Below are 16,163 nucleotides of genomic sequence, written 5' to 3'. Positions count from 1 at the left end.
TCTTCTGGGAGTACATCAACCTCCCCTAGACATTTGCGTAATTTTACAACAGGCTACATAAAAAGTACTAGTGAACTCAGAACAAACTAAAATTTCATATAGACAATGACTTGTTTATACTGCTCTATATAGTACACAAGGGGTGGCCAAACTTACAGGCTGTCCGAGCCATATACAACAATCTTCAGAAGTTTGAAATCTGGGGCATGCCTGCCAGCGCTCGGGGCTTCTGCCCTGCTCCTGCTGAAGCTTTGGTAGGTACATCCCATGGGGCTGAAGCCCTGAGACGTCCTTCCCTGCTGGGCAGAAGCCCCTAACCCCACCACCCCACTGCAGGGCAGAAGCCACAAGCTCCTCCCCCCCAAGTCTGGTAGGCGGAGAATGAGTGGGTGTGGGGGGCTCTGTGAGCAACATTTTAACAGTAAAAGAGCCACATGCAGCTCGTGAACCACGGTTTGGCCACCTCTGTACTATACACTGAAACGTAAGTACAATATTTATATTCAAATCAATTTATTTTTATAATTATATGGTAAAAATGAGAAAGTAAACAATGTTTCAGTAATAGCGTTCTGTGACACTTTTGTATTTGTATGTCTAATTTTGTAAGCAAGTAGTTTTTAAGTGAGGTGAAACTTGGGGTACACAAAACAAATCAGGCTCCTGAAAGAGGTACAGTAGCCTGGAGAGGTTGAGAACCACAGTATTAGGGTGTATATCTCACACTTTCTCCTGAGAGCATGTTCTGTGGTAGCAGAGTGTCTGGCTGTAGAGAAGATTTTTTGGTGTGTTTGGGGTGGTTAGTGGATCTATGAAGGTAGGTGTGGTGATCCATGGGTTTCTTGTATATAGTTGTCTGTAGAGTTCCATTGTTGAAGGTGTTGTAGTGTCTAGGAAGTTGATGTTAGTGTGGGAGTGTTCCAGACAGAATTTAATGGCTGGGTGATGGTTGTTGAATTTGCGGTGGAAATTTATGAGGAAGTTTAAGCGATCTGTCCAGAGGGTGAAAATATCATGGAAGTATCTCAAGTACATCATTGGTTTCATGATGCATTTGTCCCAAAATTTTTCTTCAACGTAGCCCTTGAAGAAGTTGGTATATTGAGCCACTCTGCCTTGAACAGTCCCTTAGGATATATGCTAACTACTTATGCTAAACTATCTGTTCCATCTTGCATTTAGCTGTGATGCTCAGAGTATCTTTCCCAGACCTGAAAAAGAACTCTGTGTGGCTCAAAAGCTTGTCTCTCTCACTAACAGAAGTTGGTCCAATAAAAAATACTGCCTCACTCACGTTATCTCTCTAATATCCTAGGACCGACACAGCTACTATTACACAGCATACTGAGAAGTGTTATTAGTCGAAGGGCCCCAGTACCATAACATGCACTCATGAGATGCAGAAATTGGTATAAGATAACTTTAACCAAGCCTTACAAACTCTTGTCTTATGGTTTACCCTCCCTGATCTTTGCACTAATTCATGCTAGTCCTTTTTTCACATGGTCATCAGCAGGGAAATTGCAATGCCCTTCATCTGTTACTGGATACATGCAAAATTAATTCTCTGATTCTGCCTCATCTGAAGTTAAAATATAGGCTTCTTTTCCTGGATGTGCTCAACAGCTATTGTTGCAATTTACAAGCATCACATTCATATAAGGTTTCCTTACATTAAATTAAAATAGATCACAAAATAAAGAGAAAATTCAAGTCTAGGTGAACAATAAGTTTAAGTGATGCAATTTGGAAGTTACCAATGGCATGACAAAGTCCATGTTGTGATCCCCTACTATAAAGCCTTGCCTCAATTCAATCTCTGTGACGGGTTGGGCCTACTTCATAGGAAAGTCATGTTTCTTTCTCTTACCAATCTTCCTTCTTTCCCCATCACGCTTCTTGCATCTAAGGATTTCAGATACAGATTACCTAAACCTTCAAACCTAGTTAAGACCAGGGAGCCCGTGATCTTGCTTGATTGGCTATCTACAACTGGCACAAAAAATTGTGGCTCAAGGAGGGAGCTGAAATACTGGGATTCCATGTCTGGGAAGCCAGCTGGGAGGTGCTAGTGTTAAGACAACACTGAGCTACTAGGGGCAGCAGCAGATACAGTTTTAACAGTCAGAGTTATAAAGCTGTTTCTGAAATGGGTCACATATCTTGTCTTAAAATCACTTTTTGTAGACCTCAGTAGCCTAGGATTTCATTGTGGGAAAGGCACTTGTCATCTTTTCAGTGCACAGATGTGGATGTGAAAGCTGGAGCTTCCACCTTTTCACAAAACCAGCTAAAAGTAAAACTTAATCCGTTTTTGTGTTCACATTTTTTTGAAGAATTATAATATAGTAGATGCCAGTTAATAGCAATCCTGACACTAACAATTTTCGGTTAATAGCGACACTTTGTTGGGAGTCGAACTTGTCCCATGGGCTTTAATATTAATGGGATTCGAATATTGGCATTAGGCATGCTCCTTATTAACATCTTTGTTTGGGAAGAAAGGCATTGATCACAGACAAATTTATGGGGATGTAGCCAGGAAAGGAAGTGCTGAAGCTGCATGGTACCTCTTCCTGCACTCTCCATGCTGTGTCCTTCCTGGGCACTGGGGGAGCTGGCACTTCCTTCCCTGGCTCACAAAATTCCTTGCTGCTGGGGCATTGCTCAAATCCACTGCTCACACAGGAGGTAATGAGCTGGGGCACCCAGATCCTCACTCAACAGGGAAGCCCCTGCAAGAGTCACTGCACTGTAGGCTGGGAGGAGAGGTTGTGGGTAGGGCAGCAGAAGGGAGTGGGTCTGTAGCCCAGATTCTGGGGCTTTCCACGGAGAGTGGAGGGGCTGGGGCCCCTGAGGCTTCCTGGTATCTCTCTCCCTGTGCTCTCTGGGCTGCGTCCTCCCTTGGCAGTGGGTTGCTGCGTCCCAGCACTTCCTTCCTGGCTGAAGGTTGCAGGCAGGTTTACAGGGCTGTGGCTGTGGCTGGACGACTGTGGCTGTGGATGAAGCAACGGGACATGCCAGCCATCAGCCGCAGACAGATTTGCAGTGCTACAGCCAGGGAAGGCATGTCTCAGTGCTTCCTGCCTTGGCTGCAGCCCCATAAAACTGCCTTCTGCTGATTGGCAATGTCTGGATGTCAGCTTTTTTGCTGGTAACCAAGACTGGTTGCTAATAAATGGAATCTAATGTATTAAATATTTTTCTTTTGTTTATGAAAAACTAAAAATGTTCATATCCCCTCCAAACTGTACAAGGACACTTAATCATTCTTGCTGCTCATTCCATGGAAGGTACAGACTGTGTGTGTGTTTGTTGGAGAAGAGAAACTACTGCTTTTTGCAGTGGCATATGATCACATCCAATCACTGAACTTAAGATTTACACTGGCAGTTTCTTTGTGGGGAAAAATGCTTGTCTGCTAAGCCAATTAAAGATAAAGAATAATATACTGTGTTGGTTGGCACTTGAAAATATAAGGGGAACTGAACAAGAGGAATAAAAGTATCTATGAGGGTGGTCTAAAAAAAATACCATCTTACACATACAGTACTTTAAGTTGCACAACACTAGTAGGAAAGTTAAATATCATACCTAAGTTTTGTTCTTCAAGTGCTTGTTCATGTCCATTCTGAATGTGTGTGTACATGCCACATGCACTGATGTCGGAAGTTTTTCCCTTAGCGGTACCCGTAGGACCGGCTCTAGCACCCTCTGCAGCGGCTCGCATACATGGCTTTGCCGGCCTCCTCTCAGTTCCTTCTTACCGCCCATGACTGTGTTGGAACGATTATCTTGCTTTCACAAGTCTCCGTGTTCCTAGTGGTTTTTCTATCTACTTAGTACCAGTGTATATAGTTTCAGAGTTCTAGAAAGTTGTTATTAGTTAGGTTCAAAGCTAAGGGAGCTCCCAGGGTTAGGGCATGCCCCAGTCCCCGGGATTCAAGCTCTGCGCTTCATGTAAGAAGCCTATGCCATTGAGCAACCCGCATCAGAGTTGTTTGAGGTGCTTGGGGGAAGCATACCTCTCTGCAAAGTGCAAGATTTGTAAAAGCTTTTGCCCGAGAACCAAGAAGGACCGAGATATAAGACTCAAGGCCCTTCTGATGAAAGCGGCGCTCAGACTGGCATTGGAGCTGAGTTCGGACTTGGGACTGAGTACTGCAGCCTCGTTGAAAAGCACTCCACCGACGTCAGAGCTCCCCCGGCACCATCTGTCATCCCCGGTGCTGAAGAAGCACCAGAAGAAGGCGAGCTCGGAGAGGGAGTGTTCACCGGCGCCAAAGCCTGCTAAGAAAGCTAAAAAGCCAGAGTTACCCTGGAAAAGGTCTCCACTTGGACGTGCGTCGAGTCTGGCTACCGCACTGCCACTGACTCCAGGGAGCGGCAGAGGGCCGCACCACCTATTAGTCCCTTCCATACCTGAGGCATTCCAGGCGATGAGGAGCTTGTTGACCTTGCTGATGCCATCTATGCCGCGGGAGGGTAGGGAAGTGCACCGAGGAACGGACGCACCAATCGAGGGTTCACAGGGAGATGCCGGCGTTGGCCCAATGGCTCCGGCTCTCATCCACAGGCCACCCTTCGCTGAACTCCAGGCGCTTGTCAGGCTCTCATCAATGGTCACCAGAGCCACACCAAGACAGAGCGAGGTCGAGCCACTTGTCACCGAGTGATAGGCACCAGTCCCTGGGACATTGGCACCGATCCACTGAGTGTCAGAAGTTTTTGGAGTCCCAAAGTTCTCCAAGCCCGGAATGCTGGGTATTGCCGACACAGCAGGGCACCAGAGCTGGGGGACCGCGTGAGTCCTTATAGGAAACCCAAGGACAAGACGAGATCGCGGCATCAACAATGATCTGGCTCTGGTTACTGTGCCCCGGCTCTGGATCTTTGATGCCGGGAGTCAGATAAGCAAACAAGGTCGGCACCCCAGTGGTCACCAGATTGTTCTTCCTCCAGTTCAGGAGACAAAGTGGTACTTCCCCCAAGGGAAACCACCCATGTCTGCCCCTATGTTGCCACATGTGGGGGGATGGTCTCAAGGACAGTGATCTGGGACCTGGCAGTACTGAAACTCCGGGGGTTCCCCCACCCCCTGGTGCTGTATCCATTCTCCTCCATGGGAGCTTCAATGCCACACTCCTCAAAGGACTTCACTGCAGCGCACTGACTGTGTAGGTGGTGACTCAGACCATGAGGAGTCGTTGTCAGGCAGCCCATCGGTGGCCACCTTCTCTCAGGTAGAGGTGTCCACATCCCCTCAACTGCCAGCCTCCTCCTTGTCCTCCCTGGATGAGGCAGTAGCAGGCCTTTTGCAGGCCCCGCTGGACGGTTATAGCGCACATCAGGACCTGCTGAGAAGGGTAGTAGCTAACTTGGGCCTTAAGATAAAGGAGCTCAAAGAACTGGTGGATGAACTCTTTGGAGTCCTAGTATCTGCAGCTCCTTGTAGAGTGGCCCTCCCTGTGCATGACAGGGTGGTCAAACTGGCTAAGGGTTTGTAGTAAACCCCAGCATCTCTGCCTCCCACATCCAAGCGGGCAGAGAAGAACCCCCGCTAGGGGGTTTGAATGTTTGTATACCCACCTGTCTCCAGGCTCGTTGGTGGTCGCGACAGCAAACAAGCAAGACAGGCAAGGGCAAATGAGCCAAAGAATAAAGAGGCAAAAAAGATGGACTTATTTGGATGTAAAATTTATTCAACGGCAAGCTTGCAGTTAAGGGTAGCTAATCAGCAGGCATTGCTGGGGCGATACCACCTTAACATATGGCATTTGCTTGAGAAGTTCTCCGATTCCCTCCTCCAGCCCTCAAAGCAGAAGTTCAAGGCCATCCTGGAGGAGGGTAGGACTGTGGCCAGGGCCTTGCTACAGGTGGCTTCAGATGTGGTTGCACGGGTGATGGCCTCAGCAGTGTCTGTGAGAAGAGCCTTGTGGCTCCAGTCATCTGGTCTCTTGACGGAGCTGCAGCACTCCATCCAGTTTCTCCCGTTCGATGGCGCCACTCTGTTTGCAGACCAAACTGACTCAAGGCTGCATGGTGTAAAGGACTCTAGGGCTATGTTGCAATCTTTGGGCCTTTATACCCCATCCTCATCAAGAAGGCACTTCAGGCCATCACAGCAGCAGTGCTTTGGAGGACAGTCCAGGGGAGAACCCTATAGGAGACCAAAGAGAGGTTACAAGGTTATTTTTTATCTGTTTATAGCCATTTGATCTGTTAGTTCCTAGCACTGGCAAAATAGTTGTGTAACTTTGGGTAGGTGACAGGATATAGGATCCTCAAAGCTAATAGCTTTCCCCATTGTCTTTCAGGCGTATGCTAGGATGTTCTTATCTGGCGGAGCCATTCTGTTGCCTTCCTCCTTGTTCTTCCAACTACCCCCATTGAAATAAAACAATGTAGGCATATAATAAAAATTCCACTAACCTCTATGTAGTTATACAGTCTATCTCCATAAATAGGTCACATATAGTAACATAGGAGCTCCATGTTCATCACATTCCTCTCATCAAATATACCTAATTAATAACTTTTATATACCTTATAATTCTCATTAACTTTAACTACTTTATCAGTCTTTTTTCTCTTTTGTCTAAAATCTAGGACAAATTTCTTCTCTCTCCTCTCAAGAATTTTCAGTGCCAAACACTGAAAAACACCCTTTTGTTTGTGTTCTCTCAGTATAGTTGTTTTTAACTCTAATTCAGTGTTCTTGAAGAATCTCACTATTTCATGTTTAGAGGCAATTTATTATTAAAGATCTCCTCACAAATACTATAGGGCACAGGTTAGTTAGCACCATTGTTCCATGGATAAAGACCATATTTCATATGTTAGTGTACAGCAATGGTCCATTTCTCTCAGTGATTCCAGTCTCAGCAATATACATTATCGGATAGAAAAATAGTCCGTGCAGAGTAAAATATCTTTTTTTTTTTTTTAATTGCAGGTAGAGAATGCAAGGAAACATTACAATATACAGATTGCTCGATTAACAGAAGAACTTTCTGCTCTTCAAATGGTATGTTCTGGACTGTGTTGAAAATAACGTATTTGTTAGAACATTTTTTAATATCTTTTTGTTACATTGATACAAGTCCATTTGTGTTTATCTATTAATTGTTATGTAAACTTAAATGTATCAGAAAACATCTTTCAGTAGGGCTGATGGAAATTTAGAAGATAACAATTGTCAGCAATTTTCTGAACGAGGAATTCTCTATTTTAGTCAATTCTGTGATCAAAATTAAAACTTTTGGACAAAAGGAATTAATTAAATTATGGGTCAACTATAATTTCGCCTAGTCTGGTGTTCTGCACTAGATGAACTGAGTGAAAGGTATTTGTAACTAGCTATCCTTAAAGATAAATATGTTCAATCATTACTTGTGCCCCTTTTCTTTCTCCTTTCTTCATGTATACCTGCTATATATACACAATAAAGAATGGAGTATCTGTAAAGAAAGATTTTAGAAGTACTCACTGTATCTGTCTATCCCATAAAGATGTGACTTGAGTTTGAATTGACCTCAGCCCTAACAGATACTTCATAATTATTACTTACTTACATGCCAGTAAATTGCTTTGTCATAGAAGACACAGATATTGGATATTTACTTCTCCAAAGAATTTACAGCCTAGATATACATACTGTAATCCTAGTCCTTGGGTAACTGTAAGAATGAAACATACATCCTGTAATCAAATAGAGGAAGTTGAATGACTTAACGGATTTGAGAGGTGTTCCCATGTACTCTTAATTTTTTTATGTTCTGCTTGTCTGTGTCTTACATTAGGACCAAGAAAGTCAGAGCAGCACGGGTGATAAAAAAAAACACTGGAAGTGATAGCATTTCCATTTCTTGCCAGATAAATGTATAATGGGCCAGATTCTATATTGTGCCTCTCTGGAAGGTCAATACAGAAGGCATAGCTCAAGTGAAGAGAGGCAAAGTTGGCTTTATGCCACCTTTGCATCTCCATAATTCTGGGCTCCTCCAGAGACTGCCATGGCCTCCAAGAGTAAATTAGAGCAGCTCCAGTGGCTGCTTCATTTTATGGCAGCCCTTTCTGACTGGCATAGGGTTGTGCAGGAAGGCAGCGTGGGACTGCCTTTTTCAGCCTTTCCTTACCACTGCCCTGGTGGAGGTATCTTCTGGGGAGCTGTTGCAGCTCCTTTATGTTGCTGGGGTGGCGTAAAGGAGCCATCCACAGCAGGGGCTAGACACGAATCCAGTGTGTACAGGATACAACTACATGTCTGATACTTCATAGAAAAAGATTAATCACCTAGAATAATTTATCATTTTACCATGAGAAACAGATCTCCACAGTCCTGCATTTTTCCAGACTTTGAGGCAGTGTGCAGCATCTCTCAAGTTATTCTAAGTGTTAAGTAAGAAGGTGCAATTTTATATAGTCAGTGCTCTTGCACCTACTTCCTTTCAAAGCATGTATTGCTCTAAAAATTCACTATGTACGATTGTATCTTTTTACCCAACAGATCTGCACTACATGTATTCAATCATATCTGCTCACTTTAGTATACATCTTTTGCAGAACAGCTGCTTAGACATGGGTTAATTTTGCAAGATAGTGATCCAAATGTTTGTTTAAAGCCATACGTAAGTTGTTTAAATACAAATTCAAAAAACTTTTTTTTTAAATCCCCTTTTTTCTTCCTTTGGGTGATCTGTGTCTGTGATCTCTAGATCTTTTTGCTATCACTGACAATTATACTTTTGATATAATAATCTTAGCTTTATTCTTGTTTTGAAATTTTATTACATTAACTTTTGAAATAATAAATAAAATGAGGATTTTTGGGGAAAGAAGGAGTTGAAGAACATAATTATAACGGAAGGATCCCTTCACAGACATAGTCCATGACCTCAGTGAACAAATATAGATTGTATGGATCTTAAACCCCAATATCTCAGCTGTTTGTATATATGTTAAGTAAAAGCTGCATTTCTTAAAGTACATTGTCTAGGAATATGAATAGGATTAATGATGGATTCAATTACCAAGTAACATTTTTTCTGTCAATTTTTCTCCTATGTTCAGCAAAAACACTCATTTGAGGAAAGGCATGTTGAAACTATATTTTAAAAATTCTCATTTTGGTAGTTACATGTGCTTTAGTGACAATCACACAGCTATTTAAACATATTATGTATTTTAGCTTAAGAGCATAGTTACAGTTATAGTAAGTATTGCATGCAATGTAAACATTGTAATTGGCCTTTTTCAGTTTCATAATCTTATCAATCTTTCATCTTTTGGACTGAAACTTCTCAGGTTTGATCTCTGTCTGAACATTAATAGTTGTTTTTTGGGTTTGTTTTTGTTTTTGTTTGGTTTGGTTTGGGTTTTTTTGCATTTTAGCAAAAATGATTTAGCCATTTTCAAATACAGATGGGAAGAATAGACACACGCTTTTGCCATTATAAAAAATCAGTTGCAGCCTTTTGGACAGCTGTGTCTCCTCATTGATTTTGGTTAGAAACTTGAAATACTGCACAAAGGTAGTCACTTGATCAGACACTTAGCTTTTGGTGGTTATGTGGAAATCTGTTGACTTGGGTAAGGACTGCTTCATTCAGTACACAAAAGCACGTACCAAGTGTAGCAGGTCTCTGTAGGCACACCTGCTTAAGTGAGATATACACATTCAGATCATAGTCCACAAGCATGTCTGCATTAAGAAATTCTACTCTACTTTTCTTGCCTTACTGAGAACATATTTTGCACAAAACACAGCATTCTAATAAATGCTGGTGGAATTTCTTCTGGATTTTTTTGTTAGTATGTTTATTTTGTTTTTTTTAATTTAAAAGATTCCTAGGAAGCTCCATTTAAAATAAGCAAATGTTAAAGTTGCAAAAGAAACTACTTAAATCAGGAAATGCCAAAGTTAAGATCGCTCAAGCAACATTAATTGTACTGTGTGTGTGAGAGTATGTGTGTGTTTTACTTTTGACCCCGATCTGATCTTGGGAACCTTTGTTTTGCATTATTATCCATATGTTAAGAGAATGCCAAGATGCTTAAGAAATGCTATTATGCAAGTAGGAGAACATAAAATGTGTTGGGTGATAAAATAGGCTTTGCAATGTACTTGAAGCCTAGCAGAGGGCAGTTATGGATTAGTTTATAAGTGATAGTTAAGGGGTATATTTTGACTAAAGTATAATCTATGTGTTAAGCAGTAAAGCAAGTGAAAGATAACAAAGATTAAGTATGCTAGGCTTTGCTATAGGTAGTAAGGTTAAGAATTAGCATGAGACCTAGCTGGGGCCCAGTTTTTTGAATAGATTAGCCTACATGCTTACCCTGAGGTTATAAAATTAATCAATATGTGCTTGGCACAAATAAGTAAACCACAAAAAACCAGTACATTGCCAGTTGCACAAATAGGTTTAAAATAGTAGATATTTAGGTACTTTCTGCAATAAGGTAACCAAGGAGCTAACCACCCTGATATATCAAAACTATTAAGAAATGAATTGAAGCAAATAGAATATTGTCAGAAGTTTAATTATGGTTACCCAGACTACCACGTATGGTTAACCAGAATACCACACATAGGCAGGGGCAGAAACATTGTCAAATATGATCTAAGATCTGTGTGGGAGGAATGGGGAAAGGTGTATTAAAGGTGTGTGTGTCCAACCTGTTGTTGGGCACATCAGGTTCCACAAAATGGTGTAAACTGGATTGTGATTTCCCTCTTATGATGTACTCCACTGGCTGCATTCTATCTTTGTTTTCCACTATTTTCAGGAGTTTGTGAGTTTAACAAAACTGAGAATTGTTCTCTTATTTCTGTCAATTTATTGTAGCATTGCTTTAATATGTATGTTTATTTGGCTTTTAAGTTTTTATCTATCTACTGTACTAGCGTCTCGCCAATTCCCTTCTTAAATAATGTTATTTACATAGTCACCAGGATAAAGAATTTGTATTAGTATCTTTTGCAGTTTTGCACCCCATCTCAATACCAGCCTACAAAGCATATATGTACTAATGTAATCTTTAATTACGTGATTACATACTAATTTTCCTAGGTATCCCTTCATGCCTCATTCAGGACAGAGATTAGATGTTACACAATAAATTAGCAGGGATAAGTAATGAATGAGATGACTTTTGTGGATCTGTAGTTTTGGGGAGGATCAAACAAATTCTGTTTGCTGTTATCAAGATGTTAATACAAAGTAAATGAGATATTATACTAGTGTAACTGAAAGAAGATTTGTGCAGGATGAATGCTGTACAGTGAACATTAGTAAAGGAGGAATTCGTAACGAATGAGGCAGGAGACCAAAGTAGTTTGGATGGTGTGCAGTGAATTAGGTAATAATTCACTCATTGACTAATGAGGATTTAAAAAGTACTGAATAACTATACTTTCACTGCCCTATATCTAACCTATACACTGAAGGAGACAGTGGCTCTGCAGAAAAAATAGCATGCACTTGAAGATCACATCTTAATGCATAAGCACAAATAAAGAGAACTATGTTTCCACAAGTAACCTTTTAGCTTTAGTATTTCCTGACTGTGGAGTGTTTCCCTTTGCAGTCTTAACTTTCCTTTGACATATGTTTTTGTTGTTCTTTTGGTTTGATGTATTTAACACCCTTAGAAAATGGTATGACTTTTTATAGGAATGTGGAGACAAGCAGAGTCAAATTGAACGGGCTATTAGAGAGAAGCGAGCAGTGGAAGAAGAACTTGAGAAAGTAAGAATACAAATATTCAGTTTTACACTTTTCCTTCTCTTTATTGTATAATATTGTCTTAAGTTTTATATATTCACTATTTTCTCTAATATCTGAGTAAAATGGGGTAAAAGAGTATACCTTATGCTTAGTTTGTATTTGCTTGTTTTTGGTTTAACTGTAAATCCAGTGAAAGAAATTGAAAAATACATTTTATATTCCTGAGAAATTTTGGAGTTACAGTAGGGGAACTGCAAAAGATGGCTGTTAGAGAATGTTTCTAATATCCTAATTGGCTATTCAGCATATATTCAATATATTCATAAGAAAATTTAGGCTGAATATCAGAAAAATTACCTAACTGCACGATCTGTAAGATGATTATCCCAATAGTAGCGATGGAAGTCCCATTCAGTTACTGCAAACTGCACTGGACAAAGGAATGGGTAACTTAACGTAGGTAGCAATACTGCACTGACAGCCATCTGTGTGATAAAAATGAGATTTACATGTAAGCCTATCCTTCAGATTTACCGTGAAGGCAGAGGAAGTGAATGTGATTACAGAAAACTGGAAGAATTGCACCAAAGGTGTCTGATTGCAGAGCGTGCAAAAGATGACCTTCAGCTGTGTCTACAGGCAGCACGAAACAAAATTAAACAACTGGAAATGAAGTAAGTATATGATATGTCCTACTAATCAGTATTTCATTCAATATTTCCACCTTCTCTAAGAAATCTCGTGTTTGTATTTTGTCATATGTTCTTATTCAGCAGTAAAAGTAGTAGGCTGTCATAATCATTCTTTTGTAAGATGTGCAGCACTGTTTGATGATATAAAGTGAGGAGGATATATTTTAGAACTAAACAGATTTTCTTGACAAGATCAGAGCTGAAAGCAGTTCTCTTATAAAGGAAAAAAATAGAAACCATTTTTGTGTCTGATAATCTTATTTTAATTTTTAATGTTATGTGCTTAGAAAACCATTGTAAAATATTCAGAAGAATTCCTATTTTTTAAAATCCGCATACAGTAGGGTTCTAATTAGTCTATATATGCCTTCTGTGTTTGTACAGCACCTAACAGGATGGGTTTCTGGTCCATGATTGGGACTCCCATATGCTACTGCAATTCCAATAATATGTTAATACTTGTATAAAATGTAATACAAAGTTTAAGACTAGGTGTCTTATATACAAATCTTAGTTTTAATTAGTGCCTACCAACAGCATGAAGTATGATAGTAGGAATAACAATAAAACTAAATGTTTGTACATCAGTTATCAACACCTGTTTTCATAGTTCAACTGACATCTCTGATATGTACCTACTGAACCATCGTCATTTGGACTTGGTGCTTACAGTTCCTGCCCTGGTCCTTGCCTCCTTCGACTAAGAGAGGATCCCTGGTTGGTAGGCTTGTGTGTTCCCTTTGTCAGTCCCCAACCTTCAGTATCCCTAATCTTGGATGCATCCAAGCTAGTTCGGGGGGCTCACTGAGGGCACCTCAGGACTCAAGGGTTATGGTCCCAGGAGGAGCTCTCCTTACATCTAAATGTCAGGGAGCTCAGAGCGGACCGCCTAACATGCCAGGTATTTTTATCCCAGATTTCAAGCAAGGTTGTATGAGTCCTTATGAACAACATGGCTGCCATGTTTTACATCAACAGGCAAGGAGGAGCATCCTCTTCCCCTGTGTCGAGAGGTCATTCACTTATGGAAATTCTGCATGAGGCACTTCATCCACGTCAAAGCTTCTCACTTTCTGGGAGCCTGAAACAAGCTGGCAAATCACCTCAGCAGATCTTTTCTCCGCTCAACACGAATGGTCCCTTTGTGTTGACATAGCAAGGGCCATTTTCCAGCCGGGGGGGTAGGGGGACTCCTCTTATAGACCTGTTCACAACCATGCAGAACAGGAAATGTCAGCAGTTTTGCTCTGCATGCGGCCGCAACCTAGGCTTGATCACAGATGCCTTCCTACTCCCTTGGGCAGAGCACCTGTTCTATGCCTTTTCCCCCATTCTTTTCATGCACAAGGTCTTCCTGAAGGTCAAGCAGGACAGGGTGAGGGTTATTCTTATAGCCCCAGCATGGCCATGTCAGCACTGGTTTGGCATGTTATTAGACCTGTCAGTAGCAACCCCAATGCCATTCTCTCCCCTCCTAGACCTGATCTAACAAGAGCACAACTCCTTGCTCCACCAGAACCTCAATGCCCTCCACCTGGCTGTATGGAAGCTCTATGATGAATCCCTATGCAGCTGGCCTGTTCAGAGCAAGTCTGCCAGGTTTTGCTAGGTTTTGCTAAACCATCTTCTAGAGCTACTTACCTCGCAAAGTGGAAGCGTTTCTCCATTTGGTCGTCCCAGCAAAGCCTGTCACCCACTAGGTCACCTTTCTAGACCATGCTGGAATATCTATTTCATCTGAAACAGCAGGGCCTAGTAATTTCACCTATTAAAGTACACCTAGAGGCCATCTCAGCCTTCTGCCTTTTGGTGGACAGTCAGTCTGTCTTTTCGCCCAGAATGTCCATTCACTTCCTCAAGGACTTAGAAAGACTATTCCCGCAGATCTGGGAACCCATTCCCCTCTGGGACCTAAACCTGGTGCTCTCTGTTGTAGCTCTTCTGGAAGGTCACCTTCCTGGTAGCAATTACCTCATCTAGGAGGGTCTCAGAGACCAGAGCACTTACTTTGGAACCCCATATACGGTGTTCTTTAAGGACCAGATACAATTTCACCCCATCCCATATTCCTCCGAAAGGTTGTTCCGCAGTTTCATAATAAGCAAGTTATTTTCTTGCCAGTTTTCTTCTCAAAACCACATAATAGGGAGGAGCAGCGTCTCCACATGCTGGATATTAGACGTGCCCTCGCTTTCTATATAGAAAGGACCAAGCCATTCCATAAATCCACACAGCTCTTTGTGGCAGTAGCAGATAGGATGAAAGGCCTGCCCATCTTGCCTCAGAGAATTTCATCCTGGATCACTTCCTGCATTCGCACGTGCTACAAGCCAACAGGTGTTCCACTGCTCGCCATCTTTACCATGCATTCGACGAGAGCACAAGCTTCCTTAGCAGCATTCCTGGCCCATGTCCCAATCCAAGACATATGCTGAGCGGCGACCTGGTTGTCAGTGCATTCTTTTTCTTCCCACTATGCCATCACACAGCAGCCTAGGGATGATGCTAGGTTTGGGAGAGCTGTGTTGCAATCTGCATGTCTATGAACTCTGAGCCCACCTCCTTAGGTGACTCCCAAGCAGTATCTTATGTGGAATGGACATGTACAAGGACTCAGAGAAGGAAAGATGGTTACTACCCTTTCTGTAACTACCCTTTCTGTTCTTCGAGATGTGTTGCATATGTCCATTCCATGACCCACCCTCCTACCCCTCTGTCGGAATTAGCCAGCAAGAAGGAACTAAGAGCATGCAGGGTTGGCAGGTCCTCTTATACCGCACCATGAGCATGCGGCAATAGAGCCGTCCCGATGGGACCACTGAGGTAAAAATTTCCAATACATGTGCGTGGGGTGCACGCACACACTTAATATGGAATGAACATGTGCAACACATCTCGAAGAACAACAGTTACAGAAATGTTAGTAACCATGTTCTTTACAGGATGGCATGACAAATGGGCTTAGAGCTGACACTTTTTGGAAAGACAAAAACAAGTCAGCAACTGTAGGCATATTGCATTGGAGACATAGGAGAATCTCTCAACACCATTACATAGCAGATTCCTGAGGAGAACCACTCTTTCATTCCTCTGGCATCATTCAGGATCATGACATAATCATGATCTGTGTGCTACAAGTCCTAATAAAACCGTCAGCTTCAGTTAGTAGTCTTCCTTTTCTCCCTAAAAGCCTTTTTGTTCCTAAAAGGCTTTTGGAGCTTGGCATGCTCTCAATGAAACCTCAGTTTCATGTTATCTCAGACAAGGTAGTTCTAATCAGGTCTCCATCACCAGAATCTCCACGATCATCCTCATGTATTAGGAAGCAGTATTATTGCCCTTCTGGTTGAATCCAGGCTTCCTAAGGAAATAGAAATGTGGCGAACAGAGCCTACAGAGGAATAAAAGAGTATGTATAGCAAAACCGTTCAAAGCCCCAGGTACAGCTGCTCTCATTACTATGCGCTCTGTGAAAAGAGCAGTTATTTTTTGGGGGGGAGAATCTCACATATTTTGAGGCAGTCTGTAAGGTTACTACAGGGTCTTCCTTTCAACACTATGGAATTGACATCTTCACTGCTGCAGATGCAATATTTGGTAAAAGGTGCCCCAGTAAACCATAAGTTACTTTTCAATTCTATATGGTAAATTAAATCCTCCCACCTCCATCCTCCCAGTGACGATTCAATGCTTTCTGTATTCCACTGTGAAGACTGACTGTGTGCCATGGAGGGAATTG

The 16,163-nt window shown here is 41.9% G+C and overlaps 1 protein-coding gene across 3 annotated transcripts in view; it reads left to right on the top strand.

Annotated features, from left to right (window-relative positions):
• The window catches only part of SCLT1 (sodium channel and clathrin linker 1), a 130,895-nt gene that overhangs the window by 44,088 nt on the left and 70,644 nt on the right, over positions 1-16,163 (top strand). For all 3 annotated transcript variants that reach the window (XM_067530237.1, XM_067530238.1, XM_067530236.1), the window contains exons 15-17: positions 6,956-7,027; positions 11,679-11,753; positions 12,261-12,406. In XM_067530237.1, the coding sequence (XP_067386338.1) occupies positions 6,956-7,027; positions 11,679-11,753; positions 12,261-12,406 (293 nt within the window). The remainder of the gene's footprint in view (positions 1-6,955; positions 7,028-11,678; positions 11,754-12,260; positions 12,407-16,163) is intronic.

The sequence above is a fragment of the Emydura macquarii genome, unplaced genomic scaffold (assembly GCF_026122565.2).
Source record: "Emydura macquarii macquarii isolate MOO-44397 ecotype Brisbane River unplaced genomic scaffold, CSIRO-AGI_Emac_v2 contig_3044, whole genome shotgun sequence".
NCBI classification, from domain to species: domain Eukaryota; kingdom Metazoa; phylum Chordata; order Testudines; family Chelidae; genus Emydura; species Emydura macquarii.
This window is presented reverse-complemented; position numbering and strand designations above follow the sequence as displayed.